At 43.6% G+C, this 17655-nt stretch overlaps 1 protein-coding gene and 1 pseudogene across 3 annotated transcripts in view; both read left to right on the top strand.

Annotated features, from left to right (window-relative positions):
* RASEF (RAS and EF-hand domain containing) overlaps positions 1 to 4038 on the top strand; it is a 36045-nt gene extending 32007 nt beyond the window's left edge. For both annotated transcript variants that reach the window (XM_081930557.1, XM_081930556.1), the window contains 2 exons: positions 138 to 214; positions 2350 to 4038. In XM_081930557.1, coding sequence (XP_081786683.1) covers positions 138 to 214; positions 2350 to 2455 — 183 coding nt within the window. In that variant the 3' untranslated portion in view covers positions 2456 to 4038. The remainder of the gene's footprint in view (positions 1 to 137; positions 215 to 2349) is intronic.
* A 12502-nt stretch (positions 4039 to 16540) lies between these two features.
* Positions 16541 to 17655, top strand: part of LOC309380605 (splicing factor C9orf78-like) — a 30635-nt pseudogene continuing 29520 nt past the window's right edge. The window contains exon 1 of the transcript XR_014173334.1: positions 16541 to 16642. The product of XR_014173334.1 is annotated as a splicing factor C9orf78-like (transcript). The remainder of the gene's footprint in view (positions 16643 to 17655) is intronic.

Genomic DNA, 17655 nt, shown 5'->3' with positions numbered 1-17655 from the left:
CAACTGTGGCTAGTGAACTGGACCTCCTGTAGGTTAGCTTCTTCCCCGGTGTTCTCATGTCTTTTAATGAATTTATTGGAAGGAAAACTTCCATGCATATGTGCATAAGCCTCTTCTGTTTTTGTTTTTCCACCCAGACCTACAGTGCATTGTTCTGTGAAACAAGTGCTAAAGATGGATCTAATATTGTGGAGGCAGTACTTCATCTTGCTCGGTAGGTTGAAAGATATGAATTACTTTTTCTTAACCCCATTTACACTGTTTCTCTTTTTGGGCGAGGGGAGTCAGATCTGCTAAATGGCATTTCATGTCTAAAAAAAAAAAAAATCTGCACAGATGTTCTTTCTGTGTAAAATGAACATGAACCTTGCATTCCATGCGATGGCGTCTCCCGGAGAGCTGCTTCCCAGGAGGACGTCAAGTGCGAAATACCTGTGTGCTCTTGTTTCATGTGCTGAGCGATACACTGTTTTCTCATGCATTCCTGTGTGGAATTGCTTTCTGTGCAGGAACTTTGTAACTTAGGAAGCAGCCTCAAAAGGCTTTTGAAACCTTAAGCAAAGGAACACACTGTACCCTAAGCCTCTTAATAATTGTCTTCCAAATGGTAACAAATGCTGTTTGTTTCAGTACCCAAACATAAATTATTTGTCCCTATGCTGCTTGAAATATATGGCCTTTCATATGAAAAAATTAGGGGATTTCTGGAATCATTTTTCTACATTTTATGGCAAGCTGTTTTGTTTTCAAAAGCCCTTCTTGAATAAATAAAAATAAGTATGGGATTCCTGGAAAGAGGCAAAGCTGATTGTTCATTCGGAGTACAGAGAAAAAACCCTTATCTTCCAATGGCAACAGGTGCAGCAGAGGTGTAACAATCCACTTATCTGGAAGTATCAATTCAAAGTTAATTGTTGCCTTGTGGTATGATTCATTTCCAGGAATTTTCAGGCGCTACCCTTTAAATAGCGCAGTGCATTAGAGATTTCCAGGGAGCAAGTACAGAGCAATTATAGAACCCAAACAGTTGATGGAAAACAGACCTCTTAGTTCTAATTTTCAGACTACTAAATGAATTATTCGAGACCTGAAATGTTCTCCTCTTTATGACAAAATGGAGATTTTAACCATTTTGTTCATCCTAGAGTGGGAAACCTGTTTTCTAGGGGTTATATCTGAGAGAGGTTGCGGACCATGAACAAACATACTCCAAAACTCTAGAGGTGCTTTAGTGGTGATCTTTCCTGACTGCTTCCAAACTGAAGAAAATAATTTGCTTGCTCCAATAATGTTTCCAGGGGAAGCCGAGGAGGACTCCTCCAGATATTGTTGGAGCAACTCCCATCGGCTCCAGTCAGCATGGCCAATGTCAGCCATGATTAGAATTGGAATACAGTGGTACCTCGGGTTACATACGCTTCAGGTTACATACGCTTCAGGTTATAAACTCCGCTAACCCAGAAATAGTACCTCGGGTTAAGAACTTTGCTTCAGGATGAGAACAGAAATTGGGCTCCAGCGGCGCAGCGGCAGCAGGAGGCCCCATTAGCTAAAGTGGTGCTTCAGGTTAAGAACAGTTTCAGATTAAGAACAGACCTCTGGAATGAATTAAGTACTTAACCCGAGGTACCACTGTACCAGCAAGATCTGTGAGACACAACATTGGTTACCTCTGCCACAACCTCTTGAGCATGTAGATTATAACACTGCATTTTAATTTCTCTACTTTTACATGGTGAAGGACCATAGATCTGCGGCAAGGGCCGTTGTACATGTAATGTCCCAGATTCAATCTTTTGAGTTCTCTTGTTGAAAGTATCTCAGGTAGCAGGTATTGAGAGAGGCTCATCTTTCTCTGAGACCGTGAGAGCTGAACAGGGAATGAATGGGGCATTTGTGGTTCCTCCAGATGTTGCAGGACATGGCCAATGATCAGGGGTAAAGGGTTTCCCTATTCCTGGAGCAAACATTGCCAGACTAGATGGATAAATAGTCTGACCTGGTGTAAGCCTGCTTCCTACATTACCAAGAGCAAGTAGACCCAATATAGCAAGCCATTCACAGGACTGCAGAAAGTAAAGGTAACCCAACTACATGTTAGAGCAGTACCTTGTATTAGGCCAACCAGAATGTCACAAAATAGTGTGCAAGTGTTGGAGTTTTCCAGAACTTTTTATGAGGCTAGATAGTAAACAACAAGGGGAGAGAGGCGAAGAGAAAATCCTGGCTGATAGTGAATCCATGGCATGTGAAAGGCAGCTAGCAAACTCAAACTTGGCTCGGTTGAGTATGCAGATTTTGGGTTGTAGTCAGATCTACTAGTAATCATACCAAATTATTATTTTTCAGAGAAGTGCGGAAAAGGAGTGACAAAGAGGAGGACAAGTCTGTGACAAACCTGACTGGGACATCATTAAAGAAGCCGTCTCTCACCAAAAACTGCTGTGGTGTTTAGAGACAATCCAGCTCTCTTTTTGCCTCAAAGAAACAGATTTCTGTGGCTGGGGCAGAAAAGGGAGTAATGAAGGATTTAGGCATAGAGTGTTCTGTAGAGAAGAACCTGAGAACCATTACTCTTGAGTTGCCACATCCATTCAGCAGCTTCAGATTCTTTGGGAGCCTGTTGAGCAAAACCAAGCCAGGGAGTCTGGGACCTTCATTCCAGAAGCAGAGCCAGACACTCCTGAGACATCGGTTCCTGTGTGCAAGAACCAGCTGCAAACCGCCTGTGCCTTTTAAAGACAACCTGCCCAAGAAATGTTGAAGCAAGGCATCTCCTTACTCGAAATATACATGTAAGCTCATTCTCTGACCTCCTGGGAGACATTTGCTGCTGTTCGTGCAATTTCATCCCCGACCTGAAACTTGCCCCATGTCTATCTTGAGTGGAGTTCTGCAGTTCTTAACTCCCCCCTGCATTCTGTGCTGCATCGGGTTCTCAAGGAAACATGGCGGCAGTCAACCTCTAGGCAAATGAACCTGCATTGGAAAGGAAAACGTGGCTGTGTCAAAAGCTAAACTAATCATGCATCCCTGACGTCATTTAGGAACTTTGGGGAAGAATTAACCATTCAGGCTTGCTTCTCCTTTTGGAAGCCATACATGTCAGTTGACCAGGATAAATGAAATGTGTCTTGGCTGTCACTGTGGTGATAAACCCATGTCTGGGCTGTACAGCTTTGGAGTGCTCCCAGTTGCAGGGGATGTGTGTGTAAAATGTAAATTAAGCAGGTTTTGAAGAAGGCTAAGCTAGAACCTCTTTCCCCCTCAGGCATCTTGTTTTCTGGGTGGAGAAAATCCAACTAAATTCTACTCAGAGTGGAGCCACTGAAATTCATGGGTGGAAGTTAGTCATGCCTGTCAGTTTCAATGACTACTGTGAGGACTAACAATGGATATAGTCCAATTTTTGTTATTGAAGAGAGTTAATTTGTGTGCATCCCACATCTCAAGAGGTATAGCCCAAGCACAGGCTCATGACCCTGGTGAGAACTGTCTGTCATGTGCCCTTTGTTGAAAGACCTGCTCCCCACATGCCAGTATTCTCATAATGCAGTGGAGTTAAATATGGGTGTTTTCTTCCCACCTTCAAAATAATGAGCTCTAATGCTAACTGATTTAGATCAGCAGCTTTCACAGGCTGCACCCTAAGTAGTCTGTACTTAGCTTAGGCAAACAGCTGATCCAAGCCTCTGCATCTCTTCTGGAAATGGTTAACTTTGCAGTGGGCCTGAGTTCAAACAATCTAAAGGGAAAGAAAGGGAAAGGCCCCCAACAGATAAAACAATGTAGAACAAAAGCTCTTACATACAAAATTAGAAGGTTGATTCTGACCTCTGTTACTGATAACTACTACCTGGAGAGAGGGCTTTTTTCTGACCTGTGGAATGGGAAGTTGGTGGAGATTTGTACATGCAAATGTTTGTTGACTGAGCTAAGAAACTTGGGCTCTTTTATATACATGTTAAATATTTTACTGCATTTATAGGTTCATATCTTTTTCCTTATAACTAATTTATAAAAACTAGTCTATTTTTATAGATGTATAGATTTTATTTTGCTTTCCCATGCTTTATCATAGTGAGGAAAGTGTTTGCATTTGAAGCATTTGTTAGCTGTTCATGTCTGTGAAACTTGCAGCAACCTAGAAAACTAGTCTAAATTCTGCAAGTCTCAATAGAACTGCCTGGGTTGTGAGGGGTGGGTGGGTGCACTGGTTAGCTAACCTGTGGTCCTTGGGATGCTGTTGGACTTCTGTTCCCTTCAGCCACAGCCAGTAACCTTTGGAGGGCTACAGGGGCTCCATCTCGGTTTAAGCAATGTATCCAAGGAAAAACTGCAAACAGAGAATTGGGGACACTTAAATACTACCAAAACTCTTATATTTCAAAGCAGATGTATCAGTGGAAATGTTTAAAATTGGGGTGAAATGGAAATACAAATGTTTGTAATTCAGCCAACTCGGATGCAAATCTGTGCTGAGTAGGGCACCGTAAGTGATTTGCATATTCTCCTTTTATACATACATTTATACTCAAATCCTAACAATCTAGCCCAGAATTTCCAGTTTTCGCAGGTTGATTTATTTTAAAGATTTCTAGGTGTTATTTTAAAGCACCAGTGGCAGTAATCTCGAAGCATTCATGGTTATGGGTTACAAGTCTGATATGCAAACAAAAATTGAAGTGTTAAAATAAGTACAAACTACTCAGCATCAAGGCTTATGCAAGTCTTTGAAATGCCTTTGCAGTAACAGGGGCCGCCAAACCCAAGTACTGGTTTTGTTACCTCGACAACAGCCAGCAGTTTAAACCAGCATGATTGCACTTTTGCAACTTTAGTTTCTATTTCTGAAGTTGCCAACTTCCTAGCAAATCATCCTTTATAGATTGGAGTGGTGCAAATACGAATCCTGCCACGTGCCAAGAAGTCCCTGTCTATTTCAATGGAAAGAGCGGTTCCATTCATGCCATGAAATGTAGTACAGGATTGGGGAACTTGTGTTCCTCCAGATGTTGCTGGTCTACCACTCTTTCCATCCCTGACTGTTGCCCTTGCTGGCTGGGGCCGATGGGAGTTGGAGTCCAATAACACCAGAGGACCGCGGGTTCCCCCATCCCTGCTGGAGTGCAAGGAGGTCTTTTCCTTTCTCCTCCACTCACAGCAACTCATTGCACAATGTGGGACACTGGACTGGGACATGTCAGTCCTGAATAGGTTTGTGCCCATATGTTTGGTTAGCAGAGCTCAGCCACTTTGTACAGCTAATTTTCTTGATTTATTGAGTACTTGTAGCGTATGTAGTCTTAACTGCAAAAGTAGCCTTTATTTATTTAGTGACCATGTTACCATATACATGTATATTTATTTTCGATGGAAAATCTTTATATGATTTTGTTTCTCATAAATTATGTACATAAGATTTATTTTTATGCATTTAGCTCTTAAATACCATTGTCTGTCACTTACTGTCTTTAGCTTCTGAAATGTTAACACATACCATGCTGTTTTTAAAGCCAATGATCTTTGTGTTTTGGCCGCCTTAGATAATTGATCTGCTAGCAAAGCGCTTTGGTAGCTGGCCTTTAAACACATGCCAATAGTTTTTATGAGCCAAAATGTGCCGCACCAAAATGTCTTAGAATTAAAATGCTCTATAAAACATGAATGAGCACTCTCTTTATTGAAAATGTCATTTTTGAAATCTTTCTAATATGGTTCTGTTAAAGGTAAAGGTAAAGGTACCCCTGCCCGTACGGGCCAGTCTTGACAGACTCTGGGGTTGTGCGCCCATCTCACTTAAGAGGCCAGGGGCCAGCGCTGTCCGGAGACACTTCCGGGTCACGTGGCCAGCGTGACATCGCTGCTCTGGCGAGCCAGAGATGCACACGGAAACGCCGTTTACCTTCCCGCTGGTAAGCGGTCCCTATTTATCTACTTGCACCCGGAGGTGCTTTCGAACTGCTAGGTTGGCAGGCGCTGGGACCGAGCAGCGGGAGCGCACCCCGCAGCAGGGATTCGAACCGCCGACCTTTCGATCAGCAAGTCCTAGGCGCTGAGGCTTTAACCCACAGCGCCACCTGTGTCCCTATGGTTCTGTTAGGTAGTTGCAAACATTGCAATCCTATGTTTTTGTCCACTCAGAAGTTAAGCGTTCAGTGGGACTTACTCCCAAATAAGATAGTCTAGGATTGCCATCTTAGTAAGCATGTCTAATTAAACCATGTGAAACTGAACTCTGTTCTGTAAGTCAGAGGTGAGCAGAATCTCAACTAGGATTTCCTGGTGGGCCTCTAGGTGATTTGAAGTAGATTGGCATTGGTTTCTGGCTCCTAATTGTTTAACCATGATGACAACAGATGACCTCCCCACCGAAGAAGAAGAAGAAGAAGAAGAAGAAGAAGAAGAAGAAGAAGAAGAAGAAGCTGGAGGATATTAATCAGGAATTTATTTATTTATTTATTTATTTATTTGGTATAGGACTGTGAGTTCAGTCTACTTCTGGTGCTCAGAACAAATTCCTGAGCTAAAAATTATTTCATTCTAAGTGTATGTCTTTGCACTTATTCATTCATTCATTTAAATAATGAATTAGGATTCATTTCACTTTTACAGGACCGTATATTTCCCCCCCTCCCCCGACAAAGTTGTATCTCTGTGTATGGATATTCAGTGACTTCTGAGAGGGGTGGGCAAGAGAATTAGGAGGGTGCTTGTTTCTTTAAGTATAAGATGGCGGAGGGTCTCCCTCTATTACACATCTGAAGAAGCTTTGCCGGCACCTGGCAGGTGGCTTGGTTCCTCTCTGCAGTCCCGCTTGAGTGCAGCAGCTCCCCACCCCTCTGCGCCATAACATGAATATGCGACAGCCCTCCTTCCCCAACACTCAGCTGTTTCCTCACTGCTCAGCTGTGTGGATGGATTGGAGGTGGAGGAGTCCCTGTGAATCGGTTCACCCTCCACAAACCATATTTCCACATGTCCTGCTCATCCGTTCACAATGTGCGCACAGCTGGATGGATGGAGGTGTGTGAGAGAAAGAGGGCAATTACCTTTCCTCTATCTCATCCCATGTATAATGTACATACACACACATACAAACACACCCTGGGTGGGTTGGGGTGTGCACCCGAATGTGTGAGTGAGGATTGGCATTTTGATCTACAGTAAATGCAGATTTAACTTGCCTGTGGTCCTATCCCTCTCTCCTCTTGCATATGTTCTTTAAAAAACATATTAGATGGTAGATAGCAATCACTACAAAATACCAATTGGCAATCTTACTGGGGTGAACAAAGAAACTAGAGGCAGGGCTGTTCCCAATTTTTCTCTCCTTGCAATTTTTCAATCCCTACTAAAATCATCAATACAGACATAATTCTGAATCTAAATGACTTCATGTTTCAGAGCAGGAAAAAAGTTTTTAAAATGGCAGTTTTTCATTTTTAAACTGCATTTTGTCCTCTCCAGTACTATGCAGTGCACTTTTTTTTGCGGGGTGGAGTGGGAAATAAATGGACAGGTTTTTTTCCCTTCCTCATGAAGGCTCTTTCCTTACCCAAATACACACACTGCACACAGAGGTGCCACTCCTTTCAAAATACAGATGCATCAATGATAAATTCAGATGTGAAATAAGTTGCAGCCGAAGAACTTGCATATTCATAAAAAGTTCAGGTACTGCAGTAGCTGTTTTTACCCTGATGCCCAACCGGCAATCCTTTGCTCTTTTTCATCTTTCAATGCCCAATCCAATATGGACCCTTCGTTCATTGGCAGGGCCTGCTCAAGACATTTTGGCAGCTGAGACGAACCACAAAATGGCGCCCCCAGCCAGCCAGGAAAGAAGGGATAAGTGGGTGAAGACCTACACCGGGAACAAGGGGGCAAATCAATGGTTTGTGGGAAAGCCTCTTCCCTGAGGGGAGGTGTTGTGAGTGGGAATCGCTTCCCATGTCTGCGGGGGTGGGGGTGGGGTGGCCGCCTGCCCTGCATCACTGAAGTCCTGGGCCCGTATCACGCACTCCAGCAAGCCAATCCGGCGGGCTGGTGGGCATGGTTTAGCCATTCAAAACGGTCGCAGGCCCTACAAGCTACTCCTTGTTCCCGGCTTCCTCAGATCACCCACCCGCCCTTTAGGCTTTGCTTCAGCACCTGACCTTGCTATGGACCTCGGTTGGTCGCCTTAGTTGCCCAAGGGGCCTGGTACGAATTTGTTCCACTTGACAGATTGGCTCCAGCCACTTGTTTTTTTGCCTAAAGGTAAAGGGATCCCTGCCCATTAGGTCCAATCGTGACCGACTCTAGGGTTGCGGTGCTCATCTCGCTTTATTAGCTGAGGGAGCTGGCGTACAGCTTCTGGGTCATGTGGCCAGCATGACTAAGCCGCTTCTGGTGAACCAGAGCAGCACACGGAAACGCTGTTTACCTTCCCGCCAGAGTGGTACCTATTTATCTACTTGCATTTTGACGTGCTTTCGAACTGCTAGGTTGGCAGGAGCAGGGACTGAGCTACGGGAGCTCACCCTGTTGCGGGGACTTGAACCACTGACCTTCTGATTGGCAAGTCCTAGGCTCTATGGTTTAACCCACAGCGCCACCCGTGTCCCGGTTTTTCGCCTACCTCGTAGCAAATCACCACAACTTTGTAAGGTTTGGTGGTTAGGCATTGGAAAATGCGTTGTGTGTCGGAGGAGAGGATGTGACCATCACCTACCCCTCCCTTTGAAGGCTATTCCGTTAAAGGAATCCAGCGGTTGTGGTTACTGTCCGATGCCCAGGTGGTGGCTAGGGCCATGGCAAGACCCTCTGGTGACTCTAGGGGAAAGCTTCCAGTTGATTTGCACCAACAAGCTCCCCCTACAGGTTGTTAACCCTTGTGTGACTCCCTGCAGAGCGGGCAGGAGTTAAGTATAGTCTGTTCGGATCCAGTACCTAAGCCAATACCACTCACATTCTGTAACCAATACAGTGGTACCTCACAAGACGAATGCCTCGCAAGATGAAAAATGCGCAAGACGAAAGAGTTTTCCGTTTTTTCAGTCGTTCTGCAAGACGAATTTCCCTATGGGCTTGCTTCCCTATTGAGTTCCTGCGAGTTTGTTTCCTTTTTCTTAAAGCCGCTAAGCCGTTAATAGCCATTAATAGCCGCTAAGCCGCTAATAGCTGTGCTTTGCAAGACGAAAAAAACGCAAGACGAAGAGACTCGCGGAACGGATTAATTTTGTCTTGCGAGGCACCACTGTAAAGCTGTGGCCCTTTTTAGCCCATTAACCTAAAATACTTGTGTCCATGTGTCTTATTTCATCACAAAGCGCGGAGCGGGGCCTCGGCTCACAATCAAAGGCTGCCGTCAGAATCACAGTGGGTGGGTGCAAAGTCCAGGAGACCCCAGAGGGCTGCCCCAACCATTTCCTCTCTAGGGATGGGAGGAAAACAGCAGTGCCTCTTATTTACCGAGAAGCCCCTGGAGAAGAAGAATTGGGGGTGGGGACTGCAGAGAAGGTGGACACTCCATGGAGTGTCGTTGTCAGTCCAGCTGCTGCAGCTGTGAATCCTGCCTCATCCTGCCTCATGGGTGGGCCGGCCCAGGCCACTGATATTTGCAGATTCTCCCACTTCCCCGTTTGTCTTTGCAACCCTCCATGCTTTCTTAAATAATTTCTTTTCGACTCAGATGCTTTGCGAATCTCTAGCTGTCTTCAGCCACACAATTTCTTCTGTGCAGGGCGGTGTGTTGCTCGCCCCACCCTGCGACAAACTCTTTTCTCCTTTTACAATCAAATATGAGACCACATGGAGTAATTCAGCCTTTCAGAGCAATCAATTCAGAATGATTTTCTGTCATTGCGATGCAGGCAGCACATCAAACCTTTCAAATCTCACCTTGCAGGGCTTGTAATGAAAATAGCCATGCAGAGAGAGAGAGAGAGAGAGAGAGAGAGAGAGAGAGAGAGAGAGAGAGAGGGGAGAGAGAGAGAGAGAGAGGCAGGCAGGCTTTTGGCTCCTACAAGGAGCTCCTAGCATCATTCTGTATAATACAGACCAACTTGCAGTGTCGCTCACTTACTCTGGTTTCACATTGCTGCCATGGGTTTAGTCAGATTTGCAGATTTTGCTTCCTTTAAAACTCATAGAAGCTAAAACTCCCTTCAAATTTTAGATATAGAGAAGTTGTCCTGTGGTCCAAAAGAACTGAATTCTGCAAATGACAACCAAGGAATTTCAATGGAATAAAAGCGTGTGTATTTTTAAATATAGTATATAAAAATGCTACCACATGAGGGCAGCATTGCCCAACTGAACCCCTTCTTTTCCAACAAAGATAATACCTCAGGACAGATAGGCATAAAGGAAAATAATCATTAAAAATATATGTTTTTTTTTTTAAAAAACCTAGGTTATTGCAGAGGAATGCTTCAAGCTAAAAGTCTTGTCAGGCACTCCCTCTCCTTCTGGAGGATATTTTTGTTTAACCATTTGACATTAAAAATAAAAATTATATTTTGCTCTAGGCAAAGCCTGGCACATAATATATTAACCTTAGAGTAGTTATTGTAACCCTGTTTGATCAGGTTGCTTGGGTGAATAGAGAAATCGAATGTGCATTTTCATGTTTTGCTTTAAAAACACTGTGGACAGACTGCTGTTGTAAATACTGGTTGTTGTTCAGCCATTTGAATATTGGGGTGAGAAGATGAATCGCTAATGAAGCTGGGGGCACTTCCAGACTTTCATTATTTTGGGGTGGCATTCAACCACGTCCCCAAAAAATCAGGTTGCAAAGTTTATTGGCAGGCCTTGAGCAACAAATCCACTTTTTGCTTTAGGTAAAGTGACAGGAAGGTGCACTGGAAAATGCGGGATAATGCCCTTGTTTTGACACGTCGTCTAACCTCCCTGCAGACAAATCAGAATGAATGCTCATTAAACAACAAACCTTGCCTAGCCTCTCAAGGACGAATGTGCAATGAATCTGGAGGAACCCTGGAGGAAAAATACTGCTGTGATCCAACTTGTGGTTGACTGTGCCTCCACATTGCAAGCACATTGCCCAGTAACGGTAGCTTGTCGGTAATATGTGGTAATGGCTTCTTAGTTAAATCATTCCTGTTAATAATAATAACAAAACCCTTATTGTGGCAGTGTTGATAGGTTGCTTTAATTAAATCTGGTCACTTGTAGCGCAACTGACCAATCTCTGCTGCTCGGCTGCTTTTCATTTTAATTGCATGTAGAGCACTGAGAACTGAAATGATCAACCTTTAGGGTATTTTCATGAATTACTGGAAAGTCATCTGCACAAATTCTCTGCATCTGTTTTGATGATTGCACTGCCAAAGCATTTTGCTACTCAAAGCAGAGCCCAACTCCTTGCCACCAGGGGTCACTATTCCCACTTATTTTCTGTTAAAAGCAGGGCTTTTTTTCAGCAGGAACTCAGGTGGGTGCCATTGCAATTATTAAAAAAACAAGGGAGGAGTTCATCATGCGTTTTGGCACCTCTTTTTCTAGAAAAATGGCACTGATTACAAGTATCATTTTTGCACTGTGTATAGCAGTGTGTGAGGGTTGTGTGTGTGTGTTTGTATATCTTTTATAATGATCAGACAATAGTTGTATGATGAGCTGATCTGTTGGCCAACCTTGTTATAGCAGTTGTGCTTTGTTTTGTGGTGTCTTTAAGTAAAAGATGACTAAGGTTTTCATTCATAGGCACCTCTCAAGCATCAACTGCACAAATACATTATTTGCATTAATTGCAAATATTAAGCTTTGTTGACTGATAAAAAGTACAGACCAGTTGTTATTATTATTTTTAATATATATGACCCAAAATGGACTGCAACTTGAAAATAACATCAATAGGTTGAAAAGCAACAGCTGAATCAACAAATGGAACAGCCAAACAGCAAGCAGCAATTATTGAAAATGGATCAGCAGCCTTGCCAATAATTCACTTAAGAGTGGTTGGGAAGGCCTCTACTAAAATACCTCATGGAAGTAGCTGGTGGATCCCTGTCAGTGACACACTTAATACTGGTGCTGACACCAAGAAGACCCTGCATCAAACACTGAGCTACACTCAGCAGGAAGGCCCCTGTAGGATTAGGCACTGCCTGCCAAGCCCTCAATAGAATTTAACATCTCCTACATTGTGGTTGAGAGGCTATAGACCATTCTATTGTTTGCGAAAATGCCTGAATGTGCTGGCAAGCGGAAACGTCAGCTGAAATTAATGATTCATTTTTCAGCTTCATTTGCACGCCCTCGGGTTTTGCGCTTGCTTTTCGGCACATAGTCTGGGCTTGGTTTATTACCGTATGCCATGAACGATTGGTCTGGACCAAAGAAAAATCCCTGTGCATCTTTTGTTTCTAATTGTCGCTCTTCTTCTTGATTATTATTTTTTAATTTTTAAAGAAGGGAAATTGCTTTTTCCTCTTTAGCCGTGGGGGCAGTCGGAGGCCTCTGGGTAGTGAATGGCTTTTTCCTGTTTCTCTATTTTTAAAAAATGAGTTGCATGGGAGACCTCAAAAAGCCATGTTCTGTGATTGTTTTTGCATTGCTTCAGTAACTCTGGAGCATTTATCCATGTAATAGCATGGTCTTCTGCCTCACTGCCTGCACAGGCCTCATGCTTCAGTAACTTTGCTTGATAGGATTCAGATGGAACACTGCTTAGTATAGTTTATGTATCTGGATGAATATTACAGCAAACAAGACATAATCGGCTTGACTTGGAGGCTAATTAGGCTTTCACTTTAATGTATAAAATTATATGAGTCTGAACCATCTTGTTTACGTGGAAACGTCGTCATGTGTTTGAAACGCGAATTATTGGCAAACAAAGATGGAGAAAAATTCAATAATGATGCCTTTTTGCTTTGAAAGCATTCACAAAAAAGAGTGTTAATTTCAGTGGCAAGATTTGGCCTCTGGATTGCTAATTCTATGTATAACTTTGCCGGCACCTTGAAAAGATTCCACAGGGCTGGATCAAACAGGCAAAGGGTAACTGTTCACATTTGGATGGCAGAAGTTGCCAGAGGGCAAAAAGTAAGGCTCTGGCATAGGGGTTGCGGGAACCTGTGGCCCTTGAGATGTTGCTGGCCCCCAATGTCCATCATTCCTGACCACTGGCCATAGTAGCTGGAGCTGATGGGAGCTGGGAGTCCCTGTAATATTGCGATGGCCTCAGGTTTCCCACCCCTGCTCAACACAAGCTGATTTCCTAATCAGCTAGACATGGTGACCTAGGACTGGAGCTTCCACAGTAAGTAGAGTGGTGCCCCAGATTCAGCTGAGCTCTGAGCCACAGATTCATCTGAGCTCTGAGCCAAATGGGACCTTATTTATTTATTTATTAAAAATATTATTTCAAAACCAAAAAAAAAATTATAAACATCAAATTCAAAATCCATATTCATTTTCTGACATAAGCCTATTACATAGATTACCTAAATTAAAATATATCTAATTGCTCTAGGCTTCCCTTTGCTATATGTAAATACAACACAATTAACAAATTACATTATAAATGATATTATAGGTTTCCATATACCCCCCCACTCCCCTTCACCCATGTGTGATCTCAATATTTTACTTCTTCCACTTTGTTGTGTTGTTATAATTTAATTATTATTCAATTGATTCTATTATTATTTTCTTGCTCACCCCTGCACGTTTTACACATTCTCTATTAATATTTCAATTCCTGAATCGTGTTTTTTCATGTATTCCTTTGCTCCATCCCACTCTCTAATTATTCTCTGATTTGAGTGGCCGCTAATAATTGCCGTCAATTTTGCCATTTCTACAAACTCAGAGTTTGTTTTGCCATTCTTGGGACTTGGGAATCAGAGTCAGGGATGGACAGCCACGAACCATCCAAAGTTGGGCTGGATGGCCAGGAGCAATCTATGGCTGTCAGGGTGGTAGAAGAGCCAAACATCATCATCATCATCATCATCATCATCATCATCATCCCCGGCCACTCTGGGCGGCCCCCAACAGAACACTAAAATACAATAGTCTATTAAACATTAAAAGCTTCCCTAAACAGGGCTGCCTTCAGATGTCTTCTAAAAGTCTGGTAGTTGTTGTTCTCTTTGACATCTGGTGGGAGGGTGTTCCACAGGGCGGGTGCCACTACTGAGAAGGCCCTCTGTCTGGTTCCCTGTAACTTGGCTTCTCGCAGTGAAGGAACCACCAGAAGGCCCTCGGTGCTGGACCTCAGTGTCTGGGCTGAACGATGGGGGTGGAGATGCTCCTTCAGGTATACTGGACTGAGGCCGTTTAGGGCTTTAAAGGTCAACACCAAAACTTTGAATTGTGCTCGGAAACGTACTGGGAGCCAGTGTAGGTCCTTCAAGACGGGTGTTATGTTGCTGCATTCTGGATTAGCTGTAGTTTCCGGGTCACCTTCAAAGGTAGCCCCACATAGAGCGCATTACAGTAATCCAAGTGAGAGATAACTAGAGCATGTACCACTCTGGTGAGACAAATATCTAGCAGGAGAGCCTGTCAAAAGGCCAAGATCTCCCCTGACTGCTGGCTGCATCTTCTTGAGAGGAGCTGGCTACTGGCTCTCTCTTCCTGCTTCAGGCCTATCCTTGAAGCATCACCAATCAGGATCAATGACCGTCTCAGTGGAGGCAGAGCTCTCCTTTGCAAGCAAGGGTGCAGTAGGTGGTCCCTGGGTTGCCCTAGGTTGGGTCAGCCTGACTGGAGACTGCTAGCTCAGGGTGGATTGGGAGGGGTGGCTCCTGTTGTTGTTGTTTAGTCTTTTTGTTGTGTCGGACTCTTCGTGACCCCATAGACCAGAGCACGCCAGGCACTCCTATCCTCCACTGCCTCCCGCAGTTTGGTCAAACTCACACTGGTAGCCTTGAGAACACTGTCCAACCATCTCGTCCTCTGTCATCCCCTTCTCCTCCATTTCCCCCAAAATCAGGGTCCTTTCCAGGGAGTCTTCTCTTCTCATGAGGTGGCCAAAGTATTGGAGCCTCAGCTTCAGGATCTGTCCTTCCAGTGAGCACTCATGGGCTGATTTCCTTCAGAATGGATAGGTTTGATCTTCTTGCAGTCCATGGGACTCTCAAGAGTCTCCTCCAGAACCATAATTCAAAAGCATCAATTCTTCGGCGATCAGCCTTCTTTATGGTCCAGCTCTCACTTCCATACATCACTACTGGGACACAGCCCTAATACAGTAGTCAGTTGGCCTGCTTCTATTTATTTGTCAGGCGCTGGGGCAAACAGCTGAGATGGTAATCACTCCCTTGCTCTGTTTGCAAATGCTCTAGCAGGGCTATCTTGCCAGTCACTGTTGGAGACATAGACCTGGGCCGGCCGGGTCAGAACGGCAATTCTGAGGGCAAGTGCAGACTGAAGCATTGCAGTGTTTTTGTTGCCCTTTCTGGAGGCCAGTTAGGGAAACAGCGACTGAAATAATGACAGACCGCAGAATCTGAGAAATGTACTCGATACGGCAATTAGACACCCTCCTTTCGCAGAAGTCGAGAAAGGGGAAGAGATCTTGAATCACGAATGAGTTTGAAAATATTGTTGACACTGCAGGGAAATCATAAAACTGATTATTAATGACACTTAGCATTTATACGGCACTTTTCATGTTCAAAGCACTTCAGAGTAATTAACTAATTACTGCAATCTCCTCCTCCAAACTTAGCACTGTGTTCCTGCCATTAGCCCCACTGGCCTTAATTTTAATCCTCTTGATTTCCTCTCTGTTTCTCCCCCCGCCCCCTTTTGCGTCCAATGCTTTTATTTATGGACTTTGTGTTCTTCGTCGGCCTCCCCACAAGAATCTCCATTCTAAAAATACATCTATTAGAAGACTGCAAGTCATAAACCTAGTTTAGAATATAACATTTAATTTACTGCATTTGCCTGTGCATCAGATTCTAGCAAATTAACCGTAAATTTCTATGTAGCGATTTACAGTTGGTGCTGACGTTAACACTGCCGATTTATTGAGACTTTACTGTGTATAAATATTCATGGTAAATAAACAAATGCATTATACAGATAATGCTGGCTTTAGCGCTGTTAAAAACAACTCCAAAATTTGTAATTGGGGGAGTATGCAGTCAAGTATTAATAAACCGTTATCATAAAGTTTACTGCTTGCATCATAAATGGAGTTTTTTTTAAAATTGAGATCACTGAATAAGAATAGAATTAACCCAATTCAGAATGGGAAGGCCAGATATTGGGGCTAGACATGAGTAGGCCTGATGACTGGACAATCAGCAACTATCTGCCTGCAACAGGGGGAACTAGATAGAGTTATTTATTTTATTTATTTTAATATTTAGAAACTGCATATTCATCACAAATAAAACAAGGTGATATATCACCTCAACAAAAAGCCTTGGTAAATACAGGTGGTTTTTTTGGTTTTTTTTAAAAATCACATTCCAAAGTCTGTCCGAAAAGTGCACTTTTAAAAGACATCTAAAAGAAAGCAGGGATGACTCCTGCCAGACTTCAATTGGCAAGGAGTTCCACAGGGCAGGACCTGTTGCACTAATGGCTTGGCCCCTGGTGGGGGCAGACTGAGCCTTAGGGGCCAATGAAAAGATCACAGTGATTGAGGTGCAGCATAAGGAATCAGGTACGTTAGGCCCAAGTCGTCTGGGGCTTTTTGAATTCACACAAGAACCTTGAACCTGTCCCAGGAGCATAGATATAAGATATTATGAAGTTTATTAAGGGTTGCTGGAAATTGTAACTCTGTGAGGTGTAAACTACAGTGCTCAAAATTATTTGAGGGAAAGAAAGAGCTTCAAATGTGCTTTAACGGCCCAGTTGTGTACACAGCCTTAATCACTAGGGATGGCTTAAAAACATTTGCACAACATCTCTCTCTTTAGCATTGTGGACATAAAATGGAGGTTTTCTTGTATTGCATCCTCATGTTAATGGCCAGTTGGTCAGTTCAAGTCAGGAATGGTGCTCTGTCATTGAGTGACAGCTTTTCCCTGTCGGCAAGACGTGGTGTTCGGCCAGCATCCATTGGACCTAAAGGGCTCACTGAACACTGCAAAGGGCAGCCAAAAGCCTACATAAAAATCCATAAAAAGGTACAATCCTTAAAAATAACAGCACAACTCATAACAAATCACTAAAGAGAAATTACTAATTGTAGCAGCAACTCATATATTTGTTTAATGAAAAGCCTCCCAGAATATTGTAATGAGATGAGGCCAAATGCACCTTAGGAGGGAGTGGATTCAATATGTGAGGAGCTACCGCAGAAAGGAGGCTTTTCTTACCGTTCTTAAAGGAGGGGCTGGTCAATATAGAATAAGGCATTCTTACAAATCTTATGGTTCTTGGTCTCTAAGAGTCTTGGAGATCTTTGGGTTCCTGCAGATACAGTGGTACCTCGGGTTTCACATGCTTCAGGTTACAGACGCTTCAGGTTACAGACTCCGCTAACCCAGAAATAGTACCTCGGGTTAAGAACTTTGCTTCAGGGTGAGAACAGAAATCGTGTGGCGGCGGCCGGAGGCCCCATTAGCTAAAGTGGTACCTCAGGTTAAGAACAGTTTCAGGTTAAGAACGGCCCTCCAGAACGAATTAAGTTCTTAACCCAAGGTACCACTGTACTAGAATGCACCCTGG

This window comes from Podarcis melisellensis, assembly GCF_964234715.1.
Source record: "Podarcis melisellensis genome assembly, chromosome: 11".
Taxonomy (NCBI): Eukaryota; Metazoa; Chordata; class Lepidosauria; order Squamata; family Lacertidae; genus Podarcis; species Podarcis melisellensis.
Note: the sequence above shows the minus strand (reverse complement) of the source record. Positions and strands in the feature narration are given on the sequence as shown.